The sequence below is a fragment of the Camelus dromedarius genome, chromosome 36 (genome assembly GCF_036321535.1).
Source record: "Camelus dromedarius isolate mCamDro1 chromosome 36, mCamDro1.pat, whole genome shotgun sequence".
NCBI lineage: Eukaryota > Metazoa > Chordata > Mammalia > Artiodactyla > Camelidae > Camelus > Camelus dromedarius.
This window is the reverse complement of record NC_087471.1, coordinates 9,236,310-9,252,753: the sequence shown is the minus strand read 5'-3', so window position 1 is coordinate 9,252,753 and position 16,444 is coordinate 9,236,310. Positions and strand designations below refer to the sequence as shown.

Below are 16,444 nucleotides of genomic sequence, written 5' to 3'. Positions count from 1 at the left end.
TAAAATGAAACCTAAATCTTTGAGTTTAATTTAACAAATAAGACTCAAAGAATGCATTTTTTTCACAGAAAAAAATTATTATATTGAGTTCTTATGTCTAACTGTCTAAGTGAAATATATGGCTGTCCACAAAATTCTAGAATATGAACAACACTGCCCACGGATAATTAGGAATCCACTACGCAGAAAAATAAATTTAATGAGTGTTTAATTTCACTTGTATACATGGGAATTATCAAGTTTATTTATCTTTTGACAATCATTTAAACCACTGTGACCATCTACTCTAATACACAATATGAAAATGTACATTACATTTTAATACAAGCTTGGGCAAACCAGTTAGAATGGTTAATTTGCTACAAAGATAATATGGTGTATTCCTAAGTCAAAATGAAAGAAACTAAAAGATGATTCACTCTTTTTGATTCTCTATACTGTTTGCTACCATTAACACAAGTCATCGAATTCACTGTAGTTTTACTAGTATCTCATTATTCAGCCCTTAGCTTTCTCTTGTCATGTTACCTACTTACCAACCTAACCACTCATTCTCAAACTTCCACCTACCTACTCATCTACTTCCTCTCCTACATCCTCTCATCTAACTACCAATTACTTTTTCTCTGAAGTGTACACACATGTGTAGGTATACTTACCTAAGCCTATTTGATTTCATGTAGCACTGAGATCAGTAATTATCCATCAAGGAGTCTGGACTAGAGTGAGTACTGAGAAGCAGGTATGTGCATGTATGTATGATCTCATAGCCAAGCTACCATGAGATGATGAGAAAACCATGGCCAAAATACAGTGTCAACATACAAACTTAAAAACTGACTGATGCAGAAAGAAATCTCCACGAGATGGCATGCCTACATTATTTCTAAAGTTGTTTGATAGATCTGTCTCCTAATATATATATATGACTAGCACTGGGCAAGATACTGTGGGGGAATTCAGACATGTCTGTCACCTAGTTTTCATTCTCCAGAAGCTGCACACTTAGCTCAGGAAAGAAAACTATTTTGAAAATAGGTCATATGAAAAGAATGATGAAAAAGCAATTAATTAATTGCCATAGATATGAGAATTGAGCAGGCCTTAAAGGATAGGTATGATTTTAATTAAGCAGAGAAGTGGGAAAAGCCATTACAGGAGGCTGTTATCTATCCCGTAGTTTCCATGACACCTTCATATGTCTATAAGCACTTTCTCTGAATCACATGCTAGGCTATTCTTAATGTATTATTATCATTCCTGTATTTACCAAGGTTTTGTTCTTGGTCTGTTTTTTTTTTTTTATTAAGATTCAAGGGATTCTGTCTCACAATTTTAACTACCAACTACCTAATGATTATAAATTTTCTTATCTAAACTCCAACTCCATTCAGATTACAGAAGCTGAAATCCTCCTGTGTTTAACTGCCTTCAGAAAGTCTACTCGATATAAACTTATCTTTTATTACCATTCATTCATCCTATTTATCTCCTCTGAGATATCTTCATGGGCCAATCTGATCTTTCCCTTTTCTAAAGTTCTAGAACACTGATCATCTCTAATACTTACTGTTTTAGTTCTATGCTGGCCTGCATTGTTTTTTAATTGGTTCTTATGTATATGTCCTATCTTTCCTAGAAGGTTATTGCTCCTAGAAAACAGAAATTATACTTCACCTTTCTTCTGTATATCTCTTTACACACAGGATACCACGATGCATAAGAAATGTACTATAAATAACTGTTCATTCCTTATTGAAAAGGGTGAGGCTAGAAATGCCAAATATCAAAAAATGCTGAGAGTCAGTTCATGGACTGTGGTATTCACAGAACCTATTCTAAAAGATTCTCTGGTTCCCAACCTCCTTATGAGTGTCTTAAGACTGCTAAATTACTGTAAAAACTTCCCAACTGGGTTTACTTACAATCTCCTCTCCTATGCTGTTGTCAAAGTGATCTTTCTAAAATACAAATCTGATTTTATCACCCCAAAACTCAAAGTCCTTTAATAGTTTCTCACTGTTGTAAATAAATAAAAAGAAAAAAAACCCCAAACTCCTCTCAGCATGTTTCATGTCCTACGGTTGCCCTGGTACCTAACTACCTGTTTGTCCTCCTTTTCTCTGCATGTGCTGTTTCCTTGTCTTTCATTTCCAACTGCCTCCTCTGAACCCTATTCAAAGTAGAAGTGCTGTCTTGTTTGTGAAGCTTTCTCTGACTTTCCATGATGACTCAGATGGCTTTCTTCTCTGGGATCCCAAAGCACCTTGTAAATGATTTTATCATACCCATTATATTGTATATTATAACTGACTGTTTACTGTTCTGTCTTCCATTTCTGTGTCCCTTAAAAGAATGCTGTTCATATATGAGCGCTGACTGGAAGGAAAAGGCAGGGAAGAGAAAGGATCTTAAAATGTAGTTTAAAAAAACTGGTTATTGGTCATGTTAGAAGGTATAGTTTAGGTGGGTAAGAATGTGAAAAAGACTAGAAATACAAGGAATGAAGGATGGGACTGGTAGAAAGGAAACATTCAAAATATGCATTTCAAAAATCTAGCATGGAGAAGAAAAAAATGCATAAAAGAGAAAAAAATCAAAGAAAGGTTCCTGCTTTTTCAAACACAGAGTAGCTGACCAAGTTAGAAGACAAAGGAAAGCAAGTTGAGAGGAAAAACCAGAAGGTCTAAAAATAGAGGAAGTATGGGAGTCATATCCTACACTGGGAGGACAGAGAAGTCTGAGAGAAAGGATGGAATGAGATTGGAAGGATACAGGACAGTTACAGAAACAGAGATGTTTTAAAGTGAACATAGAACACTTTCCATCTTAGGCGTTAGAACTTTCATTTTCTTTTTCCCAAACTAGAAATCTTAAAAAAAAAAAATCTTTGGCACATTCATTCTCTCCAATTGCTTTTAATCCACCACCAACTCCTATCATTTCATTTCTTATTAAATATCTTTCAGATCAGCTCTTCCTCTCTTGCCACTGCCACAGTTCTCCTAGAAGCCTGCATCATCTCTCAACTGAATAACTACAAAGCTTCTAAAAAGTTTCTAATTCTAGTGTCTCCACCATCAAACCTAACAGCCTTCTCCCAAACATTCTCTGTGATGCTTTCTCCCACCATCCCCCCACCAGAATCAATCACTCCTTCCTCCGTGCTACTACACACCTACAAACAGGGGTTGGCTAACTATGGTCCACTGGTCAAATATGGCCCCTTCCTATTTTTGTAAATCGTTTTACTGGAACACAGCCATTTCCATTCTGACTACATATTGTCTATGGCTGCTTTAGTGCTACAATAACAGAGATGAATAATTGCAACAGAGACCATATGACCCAGAAAGCCAAGTTATTTATTATGTGGTTCTTTATAGAAGAAGTTTGCCAACCTCTGGACCATACCACTATCCTTGCGTTTTACTTTAATTATTCACTTATAATGATAATAATAGAAGTTGATATCAGGTACTTACTGAGATGAGCACTGTTCCAAACAATTAGGTATATTATTTCATTAATTTTTTACAACATTCCTAAAGAGGCAGGTAGTATTACTATTTCCATTTTACAGATGAGGAAACTGAGGCTTACCATTTCAGACCCAATGCTTTTAACTACAACACAAATACTGACTACATTATCTTTCTTTTTTTTAATTAATTTTAAATTTTTATATAATTTTGAGGTTACACTCCATTTACAGTTATTACAAAACATTGGCTCTATTCCCTGTGCTGTACAATACATCCTTGTAGCCTAACTTACATCCAATAGTCTGTACTCCCCTCACCCCTTTAATGCTCCCCTCACTGGATAATCACTAGTTTGTTCTCTGTATCTGTGAGTCTGATTCTTTTTTTTGTTATATTCACTAATTTGTTGTATTTTTTTAGATTCCACATATAAGTGATATCATATGATGTCTTTCTCTGACTTAGTTCATTTAGCATAATGCTCTCCAAGTCCATCCATGTTGCTGCAATTGGCAAAATTTCATTCTCTTTTATGGCTGAGTAGTATTTCTTTGTATATACCACATCTTCTTAATCCATTCATCTACTGATGGACACTTGGGTTGCTTCTTTATCTTGGCAATTGTAAATAATGCTGCTATAAACACTGGGGTGCATGTATCTTTTAGAATTAGTGGTTTTGTTTTTTTTTTTCAGATATATACCCAGGAGTGGGATTGCTGGATCATATTGTAGTTTCTTTTTTTTTTAAACTTTATTTATTTTAAAACAAAGTTTATTCTAGGAAGAGCAACTCATTGAAAGATGAAACCATTTTAAAATTTACATACATGTACTGTGCACTGTTTCTAAGAACAGTTTAGAGCATTAGCTTTTTAAACTTAACATAGTTATCAAAGGAATAAAGCCAACCAAAGTAAAAATCAACAGAATGCAGTAATCTAATCATAAAGGACAAATGTGCTTACACATATTCAAGAAATCAATCATCTAAGTTATAAATAATAAGTAGTTCATTTGTGTATATTTTTGAACCAGGTCCTGAAGTATTGGAAATAAAAGCAAAAATAAACAAATGGGATATAATTAAACTTAAAAGCTTTTCCACAGCTAAGGATACAATCAACAAAACGAAACAGCAACCTACCAAATGAGAAAATATTTGCAAATGATGTGACTGACAAGGGACTAATTTTCAAAATACACAAACAACTTAACATACCTTAATATCAAAAAAACTAGCAACCCAATGAAAAAATGGGCAGAAGAAATAGAAATCTCTCCAAAGACGACAGACAGATGGCCAACAAGCCCATGAAAAGATGTTCAACATCACTAATTGTTAGAGAAATGCATATCAAAATTACAATGAGATATCACCTCACACCAGCCATTATGGCCAACATCAAAAAGTCTACAAATGACAAATGCTGGAGAGGGTGTGGAGATAAAGGAACCTTCCTACACTTTTGGTGAGAATATGGTAGTTCTAATTTTGTTTTTTGAGAAACTTCCATACTGTCTTCCATAGTGGCTGTACTACATTTATTAAGAACAAAGATCATGCCTAAATCATTTTTGTATTCCCAGAGCCTAGCACAATGCCTGACACGGTAGGTATTCCATAACAGCTTGTTAAATTAATCTTACTAAAATAATGACTTTTACCCTGCCTTCTTCCTGATCAATAATACCCTTCAATGACTCCATATTGCTTACTCCATCAAGTCTAAACCCTAAACCCCTCTGACTAATGTTAAGTCTGGCCATAATCTGGGACAACTTTACCTAGCAAAGTCCAAAAAAGGTTAATAATGATGAACTTCTTTTTCAGAACTGGCTACTATTCCTTCTGAAGCTATGTGACTCTAACTCAGCATATGAAATAAACTAAGCTACCAATACAACTCACCTGCCATCACGGGACCTGTGGAGGCTGCCGTGGTAGCTGCTCACTTTGCTGTGGACACTCCCTGCTTTGCTTCTCTGATCATCCACCGTAGCCAGTTGCGTTGAAGAAGCATGAGTGGATGTTCCTTGAGTGGAAGTTCCTCTTGATTTTCTTATAATAGGAGTATTTGGATCCCTCAGGAGGGACTGAGCAAAATCAGGTTCCTGAAGTACCTGTCGGCTCTCATTCACTATCCTAGACAACAAAATATCAAGTTTAAGATACAGACTAACATCCCTATGGACCAAACAAAACAAAACAAAACCCTTTTTGGACAAACAGACATTATTCTTGAAATTAATTGCTCCCCAAATAATGTCTTTAGGACAAATATAAGGTAACATTGTTGACAGAAGAAAGAATATAACAAAAATCTGTGTCAATCTGTCCCCTAAAATGGTATGATGGAAAGAGGTTCATATATAATAAGGAAATCAGGATTTTAGTTCCAATTCTATCAATAAATGTGATTTTAGGCAAGTCACTATACCCTTTCCTTAATTTTCCTCATCTATAAAATGAAGGTATACAGTTTTATCATTTCTAAAAAGCCCCTTTCAGCTAAAGAAATTTATGATTCTCAAGGACACTGAAGTATTACAAAGATATTACTATAAAGTAGAGAAATTATTTCCTTGCATGGTTTATAGAAGTAGTGGAGGCCTCATCATGGCATAGACACATTTTTTAACTTGTAAGAGCAGTCGTTTTAAGGCTACAAGTTGATTTTATGACAGAAGCAGTTGTCAAGTGCTGGAATAAACATAAATGGCCATAATTAGAACAAAACATATGAGAAGTTAATTTAAACAAATGTACAATTAACATATTAAAGGCTTAAGAAAAAATTTAAGGGGATGAATTATCATCAAGAGCAAAACTGTTTAACTGCTATGAAAGGGTTAAAAGCAGATAGATATTTATGATGATGAAAAAGCAGTAATAATAAAAAAGCCAACTAAAAAGTTGCAAAGATCACTGTTTCAATTTATGTAAATAGATGACTATGACAATCATATGTAAAGTTAAAATTAGAGAAACAATTTCACTTAAAAAACCTCTAACATGTAGAGACTGGATAGTACATTGAGAAAGTGCATATATTCTCAGTTTTCAAATTACAAGAGGATTGTTGTTATTGCTGCTGTGTTTAGTGCTGGGGTAGAAGGGCTCAAAGAGGACTGATATTTGTTGGGTACCCGCATCGTACCAGGTATTTTACAAATACTCTCCTTTGATCCTCCTTAATAATGTTTTTATTATGGAGATTAATGTTCTAAGAAGATAGTTCCAAATTGGGATAGATATCTATTAAGAATAAATATTGATCCCCATTTTATAGATGAAGAAACTGAGGCTCTAAGGGATTAAAGAACTTTCCAAAAGTCACGCAACAAAAACAACAGTTGAGATCAAACTTAAGGTTAAATACTTTAGAAGTCCATCATAAAGTAATAAAACATAATGTTTACATATACCCTAAAAACAAAATGTCAAAGAATAGACAGAAGAAAGAACAAGTCAAAAATAGAACAACAACATTTGTTCTCCTCCCATCAACAGCCCCATTCATATATACACACATCCCAAGTTACACTTGACTGCTGATTTTATTTTCTAAACATTTATAAAAATTGGTTCAAACTGACTTCTGGTTATTCCAAAAATTTAATTCACCTTCAAATGGTGAAGGTTTGTCCCCTCATTTTACAAATTAAGAAAACAGAGGTCCAGAGAAGTTAAGTGATGTGACCCAGATAATTCCAAAAGAATATTTCTAAAAATGTTTCAATCAGTGTCAAAATTATTAGCATAAACAGTCTTAAATATGGCTTCACTTAAGAGGAAGAACACTAATTTGACTAGCATGATTTTAGAAGCCAGTCTCTACAGCACAGAATAACAGAGGGGTTAAAAGCAAAGACTAGAGGCTAGCGTTGGACTGCCTGGGATTGAATCTCAATTCTACCATCCACTAGCTATTAAACCTTGGTTCTTTGCCTCAGTTTCTTATCTGTAAAACGATGATCTACCTCACAGGATTGTTTAGAAGATTGAACGACTTAATAATATGTAAAAAGCTTAAAACAGTGCTTGAAGTATTAAATGTTCTCAATTAATTGGTTACCATTATTATGATTACTATCTAGTCATTTCTCAAAGGCTAAACCAGACAAATGCTAGAAGTAGCTCTACAGTGCTCACACTCTTGAGCTCCAGAATAAAGAGCTGCCAGTCTAGCAAAGAGCACAGTCCCAGCGAGGAGGATCACAATGACTTCGTTGGGAGGAGATCCATGGTTGCAGAAAACCAAACAGGAGGGTCCTTGGTAGCTGTAACCAGTTTCAAAAGGATTCTGGCCCAACCAGGATCCCCCAAATAACTAAGGTGAATCCCCATAAGGGTAGTTGCATGTAGCTCTATCTGGAATTTCTAATACAATCCTATTACAGAATTGTTTGTGTATGCTCCAGAGGTGACCAGAAATGTTTAATTCAAACTCTTTCCTTAGCATTATGTTTTACTGTGATTAAAACATATTTTAAAATTTCAAAGAATATATAGATAACTCCCCCAAGGAAGGACATTCCATGAAAGCAAGGACTTGGCGTGTTTTGTTTGCTACTGAATCCTTGGTATCCCAAAATAGTTCACCGCACATAGTAAGCATTCACTAAAGACTTTCTCAAAGAATTCCTAGGAAATACATTTTTGTTGTTGCTGAATTAATCTTTCCCCTTCTGTCCTTCTCTGCCGTATGAATCTGTATTTAAAGGAGAAATGCATTATCTGGTATCCCTAGTAGTAGTCTCAGATATGGTAATTAGAAATGTGTACTTTTAAATTGTGTTTTTTTTTAAATCTCAATCTAATCTGTATGACAGAAATTGTTAATTACTGATATTATAGAAAATACAGATTTTGCTTTTGAAGTACTTTACATTGTATAAAAAATTACATTAACCTATGCAAGACACAACAACATTTTAAATATAATCTTAAGACTTTTACAGACTATCCCCCAAAACCCATTTTCCATGGTAAATCTTTCCATTTACTGTAAGTTAAGTTAAATTGTAAGAATATGGACTCCACTAACTTAGAATTTATGATAATTCAAATACAGTTACACATGCAAGATTTATACTTAGTACAAAGTTTGAAATCATTTGTTCCTTTGTGAATACTTCAGGGTCTTATTTTGTATTTTATTAACTATGGGTTCAGAAAATTAAAGATTTCTTAAATATACTCTCAGAAGACTGTTTTGGCAAATTTTACATTTTATCATGACACTAATATGCAGTGTGGCCAACAACTACAAATTAAAATAATTTAACATATTTCATTTTATCTACTAATATTTTACTATTTTGGCTTTAAAGTATACTACATGAGAATGGAATAACATGCTATCTCTTTAAATAATTTATGGTGTAACTTGGAAGAACAATGGACAATTGGAAATGGAAGTCTTACCTGATACCTACGTGACTTCAGCCAAGGCACTTAACCTCTGTGTTTTCTCATTTGTAACACAGAGATAATACATACCAGCCCTCACAAAAATGTCAAGATCTAATAAGAATATATATAAAAGCATTGATTTGTTTTTAATTTTAAGAAGATTATAATTTCAATTTTTTAAAACAAAGATTAGCCTTGCCCCAAAAATTCTGAATTAGTAAGGAATAAACTTGCAGCCTAGTTCTACTTGGCTATCTTTTCTGAATTAGTTTTTAGCTTTGATTTAAGATATGCTACTGTACTAATCATAACTGGTGGCAGCTGAGGTTACAGTCTGGTTGGAATACTTCCTCCAAATCCGAATTGTTTTAACACTGGCAACACAAAAAATGTTATATAAATGTAAAGTCTGTGAACATGATAATTCACTTCAACTTACTCTTTTTTCCTACGACCATGAAAAAAACTGGCCCATTCGAAGCATGTCTTCTTGCTTCCAACCCAAAAAATGGAAGGAATACCAACTATGAGAGCCATCAGGTACTTCATCAGAAAGAGAATCAGGTCTGGACGACTCATTTGAGTAACCTACAAGAACAGAAAGAAAAATATCTTCACTGTATAAATAGATAATTCTATTAAACACCATTATAAAATCTTTTAAATAAAATAATAAAATAATTCTATGAATTTCATGTTTTTACTTACACAGTTTTATAGTTAATTTTCTTGTTATACGGAAAAGATATACTCCTGTAAATTTGACAATAAATTTATATTCTATATTTTGAGTTCTACAGTTTTCTTATTAGCTCATGTTGGATATCTTCTATAGAAAAAGATTACTAATGTAGAAAATAAATCACGAACAGGAATAGAGGTTCAAATAATACCTACATTCTCAGCCAACTTCACTCATCCTATCATTGGTCATCACAATATAAAATTCATCTTTCCCCCTCATCTTATTAATTTTTGTTCTTATATTTAATATGCTCTTCTTTCTATTTACTTTCATGTTTACTCTGCTGGGTTTTCAAGCTTCATAATACCATAGACAAATTTCACAAAAATAATGAATGACAAAAGAAAATGCAAACATTGTATAGCTTTGACATTGTAAAGTTTTAAAATACTTCAACTGATACTATATATTGTTTAGGTGAGTAAATATGTAGTAAACACACAATAACACCAAATTCTGGATAATGACAGTTTAGAAGGGAGATTCGATCAGGGAGGGGGACCTGATGTTTTGTTAGTGTTTTACTTATTAAATGGGTAAAATCTACTGTTGTTCAATGTATTATTCTATATAATATACATGTATATGTATATGACATACATACATATATATAAATACCCGTGTGTTAGAAACATTTAAAATACCTTTTTTAAAAAAAAGGACAAAACGAAGTCAAGGCTCCTATAATTAAATATACATTGCTCCTCAGAGAGGCAATAGTTTTGAAATTAAAGCAGCATTAGTAGAGTAAAAAGAGAACTAGTTAGTAATTCACCCCTTTAACTAGATCTGTATCTTCCTTTTACTCTCTAAGTTTATCTTCTTCCATTCTTTGCCCATCAATTTATCTGTAATCCTGTGAAAAATAAGTATAGTAAGCTGAGATTTCAATTCCCAAGCTTTCCTCAATCACGAGAGGAAATGATAAAATACAAACTCCACATTTCAAGTATTTTGCAAATAACCTCATTTTCTTTTCTAAACACAGAGACTACCTTCTTAAAAGAATGTGTTCTTCTAAACTCAAGAATGGCTAATGGCAATGAGGAAAGTTAAACAATTAGGTCCTAATTAACTTTATCAATGATTACTGTAAAAGTCTGGGTGGTGTCAACTTTTAGAAAATGAAAAATAAAATTTAAAGATTAAAGAACAAATTTTTATCCCATTATTTAAGGGACACACAACTTTCCAAGTGAGAGACTAGGTAGGCAAAAAGATGAGGAAATGGCTTCAGTAAACTGAGGAAATAAAGGAGAGCTTGCCTGATTAGGAAGGGAATGACTGGTACAGAGCATATGTACTCAAGAGAAGTAACCACAGAATATTATCTCAAAAGATTTATCATGACATCTGGATATAATGTGGTTCTACCTCTGACAGAAAGGTGTTCTGATATGGGCCAAGAACAAAACAGAGTCCTCAGGGAGGACAGATACACCACTGTACTAACAGATGGACATTCTGTAGGAGGAGGAAAAGAACTGTAAAGGGATGGGTGAAAACTCTAATAATCTTGTTTCTCTTTTTTCGCTAGCTGATGTGTTCCTTCCATTGGAAGGGTTACTAGAATTAGGGAAGGGCCTGAGAGAAGAGACATGGAGAACGGTGGCTAATGAAGGCTCAGCTTTAGGCCTTAGGGAAAAGAGTTATTCTCAGATCTTTGCTCACTTTCTCCAATTATGGTGCCAGTGGTAAGCCTCAGATAGGGCCAAGACCAGAAGCAGACCTAGGACAAAAATTTATAAAGCAAATCATTTGGCCTTCTCTTGTAGAAGGGCCAGAGGAACGCCCCTACACAGATGGACGGGCATGCACACACACCCACGTTTGAAATACACAACACCGTAAGCAGAACAGTAGAGGATTTAGGCTTCAGAGCTGTAGCCACTATTCTCTTTCCATCAGATATGCCAAATAGACGTGGTGTTCACAGAGAAACGTGTATGTGCATGCACAGTGCTGCGTTTGGTGATAATTTTAAGACACACTTATTTTTATTTTTTCCATAGTTACCCTTTGGGATTAAAGTGCTGTATTTTATTTGACGGTAAAGGTGACAAAACATTTATCTAAGAATTGGTTAAAGTGATTACTTGGTCATTTTAAACTTTAAGACCTCAGGGAAGTTTTTCCTACTCAACTGATAAAGAGACATATTTTAACTTGGCTCTGAAGCATTTTCATTGGAAGTGCTGGAAAAATATACTCTTCTAAATTAATCATTGTATACTTACTAAACAACTTTGTATTTTAGCCATAGTTTAATCAATATCATACTCTTTAAGGTGTTTTCACTAAGTTGCTCTCTATTTTTTAAAGGAACAAAAGAGAGTAAGAACTCAAAATAACTGTACTTTAATCAAAGAATTATCTGATTTCCATATTTATTTTCTCTTAGTAGGCTATGAAGTCCTTTAGGATAGGAGTTGCATCTTGTTCACTATTGCTTCCTCAGCAACTATCGACATGCCAGAATGGTCAATATATAATAAGTGTTTGTTGCATTAATGAATGAGTTTTATAAAAAAAAGGAAAAGAGGCTGGTATGGGAGAAAAGTTCCCAGATTCATTTGATATTAGACCTGAGAAGAACCTGAGAGTTTATTCAAGCCAATCCCCTAATTTCAGAGATGAAGAAATTGTAAACTGAGTGACTAGTCTAAAGACACAAAACCAGTCAGAGAGATAGCCAGGACTAGAATGTGTCTCTCAAATACTCAAACCAGTGTTTTTTGCCTAAGAGGTGTTGAGTGATGGTAAGACTGTGAATTTGGAATCAGAAGTACAATTCACCCCCGGCTCTATCACTTACTGTAAAAATCTGGATAAATTATTTTATTATGAGGTTCAGTTCCTCATTTGTAAAACTGAGTACAATCTAACTTACTGGGCTAGTGTGAGGATTCAAGGAGATAACGTATATAAATTCATTGAGTACAGAACCTGATGTGTAACATATACTTAATAACTAGAAGCTTCTATGACTACTTCATTACGTTGCTTCTATTTTACTATTCCCATAAATCACTCAAATTATTTCCTTAAATCGGGGTGGTAATGATTTCAAAGATAACTGGAAATAAGATTTTTTGGCATGTCTTTATTATGATGATGTACTAGAATTTATTTTTATTTATTTTCATGATACAATCCTAGATTGTACTGAATATTTGTAATACTATTAGAGAATTAACGTAGCATTAGAGTAAAATGACGATCCTCAAAAGTAGTAATGAAAATGAAAGTGACAATTTCCATGGGACAGCAAAGTGCCATAGGTCACCAACCACTGTTATGAAAGAATTATCAAATGTGATAGGGAATAAGGCTTGCTATAGATCAGGGATTGGCAAGCTACAACCTACAGACATAATTTGCCCCAATTATGCTATTGTAAACAAAGCTTTATTGGAATACTTCCATTTGTTTACATATTGTCTGTGGATGCTTTTGCATTACACCAGCAGAGCTGAGTAGTTGCAACAAAAAACACATGGTTAGCAAAACCTAAAATATTTACTATCGGACCTTTTAGAGAAAATGAGCTGTGCCCTGCTGTAGACTGTGGCAAATGCACTGAATTTTTTCCTAAGTATTTGTAAACCATTTGTACACCAGGCATATCTGCAGTTGAGACTTAAACTGAACTCATGGCTTAGGCTATTTATTGTTTAACAGAGGCCAAAATAATAGTAACTTGAATGTTTTAAAATATTCATCCAAAAGTGGCATTTGACAGCATTTTACAGCCTGTACATAATAGTATGAATTTCTTTAATATTCTATATTTCTGTAACATAGTATTTTAAATATTTTCCTACAAGAGATTTAGAATATTGTTTTCAGAGAATTTTCACTCTTTTCTTCTATTATAGACACTAAACAACCTTGAGGAAAAATTAATTTGGTACTAGGAAGTCACAGGCAGGATATTTACCACTTTAAAGATCAGTAGTAGAAAAAAAGACTAGTAGTATGTACTATAGAATTATCTGCTATCACTAATGCTGGAAGGGCAAAACAGACCCCTTCCCTTATGGTCCTTTCACAAACAATGCTGAGCCCTTTTGGAATTGCCTGGTTAAGGGAAACACTCCTATTAGAAAATGAAGCTGAAATCATAAGTTAGATTTGATATTATTCTGCTATTTTTATATGTTTCTGAATCAAGATTAGATAAACAACAGATGGGTTGCCTTGTGTGGCTGAAAAAATAAAAATGTTTGTTTGTTTTCTACAAAAATAATTTTTTAAAAATTCTACAAATGGCTCTCATGTGAATTTGATAGCCTTAGCTAAGCTGCTTCTATTATCATAACATATTTCTTTCACTGAAACACAGGTTCCAGTATCAGAATTCCTTAGGATACACAGCACTGGATTAGATGGATGAAAGAGATGAAGAACAATGAAGGGGCATTTTAGGAAAGGAAATGTGTCCTTTTGAAAGTCAATATTTAAAAGAAAAAAATGAAGATTCTAGTGCAGAATATAAGAACAATACTTTTTTAAACCTCAGGAATTATGTATGTACTTGTAACAACAGAATACTGAAATTTTTCTTTGTGCAAGGCACTCTAGTAAGAGGTTTAAGTTTATTTTCTCATTTAATCTTCACAGCCACGCATGAAGTAGATATTACTGTATTTAATATATTATTTCCTGTATTTTACATAAGGAAACTGAGGCTCAGAATGTTATTAGACAGGACATAAACCCAGCCTGACTTTAAAGCCCACATTAAGCCCATGTTCTTAATCAATAATGTTATATGAGAATAGTTTTCTAGAAATATTAACAAACTCTGAAACTTGTAATTCTTTCATAAAATGCTTTGAGCCTCTTAGAAAGCCCTAAATAAAGAGGAAATTTATTTGAAAGAAAAAACCCCCTAAATACAGGGAAAATTACTAACATGTTTAAATAATACATAAGATGTAAACATATTCTAGGAATAAAGTTTACTGATTTTAAATTGTAAAATCTAAATTATTCTGAAAGGTCAGGTTATATTTCACAATTAATTCTTGATTCAGGCATTAAGTATTACCTTCTCATTTTTACTTAATATATACTTTAAGAAAGTGTTCTTGTGAAAAATACTTGGTATAAAGTATTCTAAAATCTAAGCAGTGAGTTTCTGATTTCAGCAAGGACAGTCACTTTAAATATTTTAAAATACCTTACACAAGCCCATTTTTCAAGTTATGGACTTTTAAATACATACAATTTGCATTAAACCCAACTGGTATTTTTATCAACTACCTCACAAACTGATTTTTTCAAATATTTGAAAGCTTCAATAATATGAGAAATGACTATAAAGCAACCTCACTGATTTTCAAGTGAACATACATTCAGATAAGTCACCTGAGGAGGCTACCCCAAGGATAACATCATTGCTCAATACATTTTAAAAACTTCTCATTAGGAATTATCATCAAAGCCTGCTAAGTATTCTTTTAGGCATGCTCAGTAACAGCAAATCTTATTCAGTTATGTATGGATATTACTTCAAGGAGCAATTTAATATCTCTAATGCTCAATGCACAAGTCTGTGTAAGAGTCCTCTAAAGTAAAATTCTAAATGAAAACTAGTATTAAAAATCTAGTATTTGAATTCCACTTACATGAGGTACCCAGAGTAGTCAAATTCATAGAGACGTCAAGTAAAATAATGGTTGCCAAAGGCTGGGAGGCAGGGAGGAATGAGGAGTTACTGATTAATGGCTACAGAATTTCAGTTTGGAAAGATGAAACTTCTCTCTTCTTACCTCAAAGATACCATGACAGAGGGTTTTTACAGTATGATATACCAACCTTTTCAAAGAGCAGACAGCCCCTATTTATTGTAAAAGCTGTTTCAAAGAATAGAAGGGAAGAAAAAAACTCACTTTATGAAGCTATTATAACCCTGACACCCAAACTGGACAAGGACAGGGCAGGAAGAGAAAAATTATCACAATCTATCTCACTCAGGAGTACAGATGCAAACATCTTAAATAAAACAAGAAATGGAAAGCAAGCAAGCCATTAATTTGTTCTTATTTGCAGACAACAGGATTTCTACAAAGAACATCTAAGAGAATCTACACACAATTAGAACTAATTAGAGTTCAGCAGGGATGCTCAACATAAGATCAATATCCAAAAACCAGTGGTATTCTTGTACACCAGCAATAAGCAGTTGAAAAATGTAAGAGAGAAAAGATGCCATTCAAAATTGCAACAAAATTGTAAGGTACTTAGGAACAAATGAATGAATAAACACATAAATAAACAAAAAGATACAAAAACTCAGTACTACAAAGATGACAATTTCCTTCAGATTTATTTAAAACTTAAAACAATTTCAATCAAAATCCCAACACTTTTTCAATAATAAATTATTCTAAAAGTCACATAGGAAAGTCCCAAGAATGGTTAAAATAATTTTGATGAACAAGGTAGAGGAAATGTGGAATTGATACAAAGTTACACAAATAGACCAGTGGAACAAAAGAGAGAGCCCATAAATGAAACTTGTATATTATAATAGAAGTTGCATTGCAATTCAGATGGGCTACCTGATAAATGGTGCCAAAAGCATACTGCTTATTCATATGAAAAATAAAATTGTTACTCATAGTGTATATAAAAATAAATTTCAAGGGATTAGAGATATGCATCAAAAGTCAAATTTTAAAAACTTCTAGAAAAATATGGCAGACCATTTTATGACTTTTAGAAGCAGGAAAGGATTTCTTAAAACCCAAAGGCAAAGAAATCACAAAGTGAAAAGACAAGCTAAGA

At 33.4% G+C, this 16,444-nt stretch overlaps 1 protein-coding gene across 1 annotated transcript in view; it reads right to left on the bottom strand.

The window, feature by feature from the left end:
* FZD3 (frizzled class receptor 3) overlaps positions 1-16,444 on the bottom strand; it is a 56,273-nt gene that overhangs the window by 9,065 nt on the left and 30,764 nt on the right. Inside the window, exons 5-6 of the mRNA XM_031442152.2 lie at positions 9,344-9,492; positions 5,398-5,631 (exon numbers count right to left, since the gene is read on the bottom strand). Of these exons, the coding sequence (XP_031298012.2) occupies positions 5,398-5,631; positions 9,344-9,492 (383 nt within the window). The remainder of the gene's footprint in view (positions 1-5,397; positions 5,632-9,343; positions 9,493-16,444) is intronic.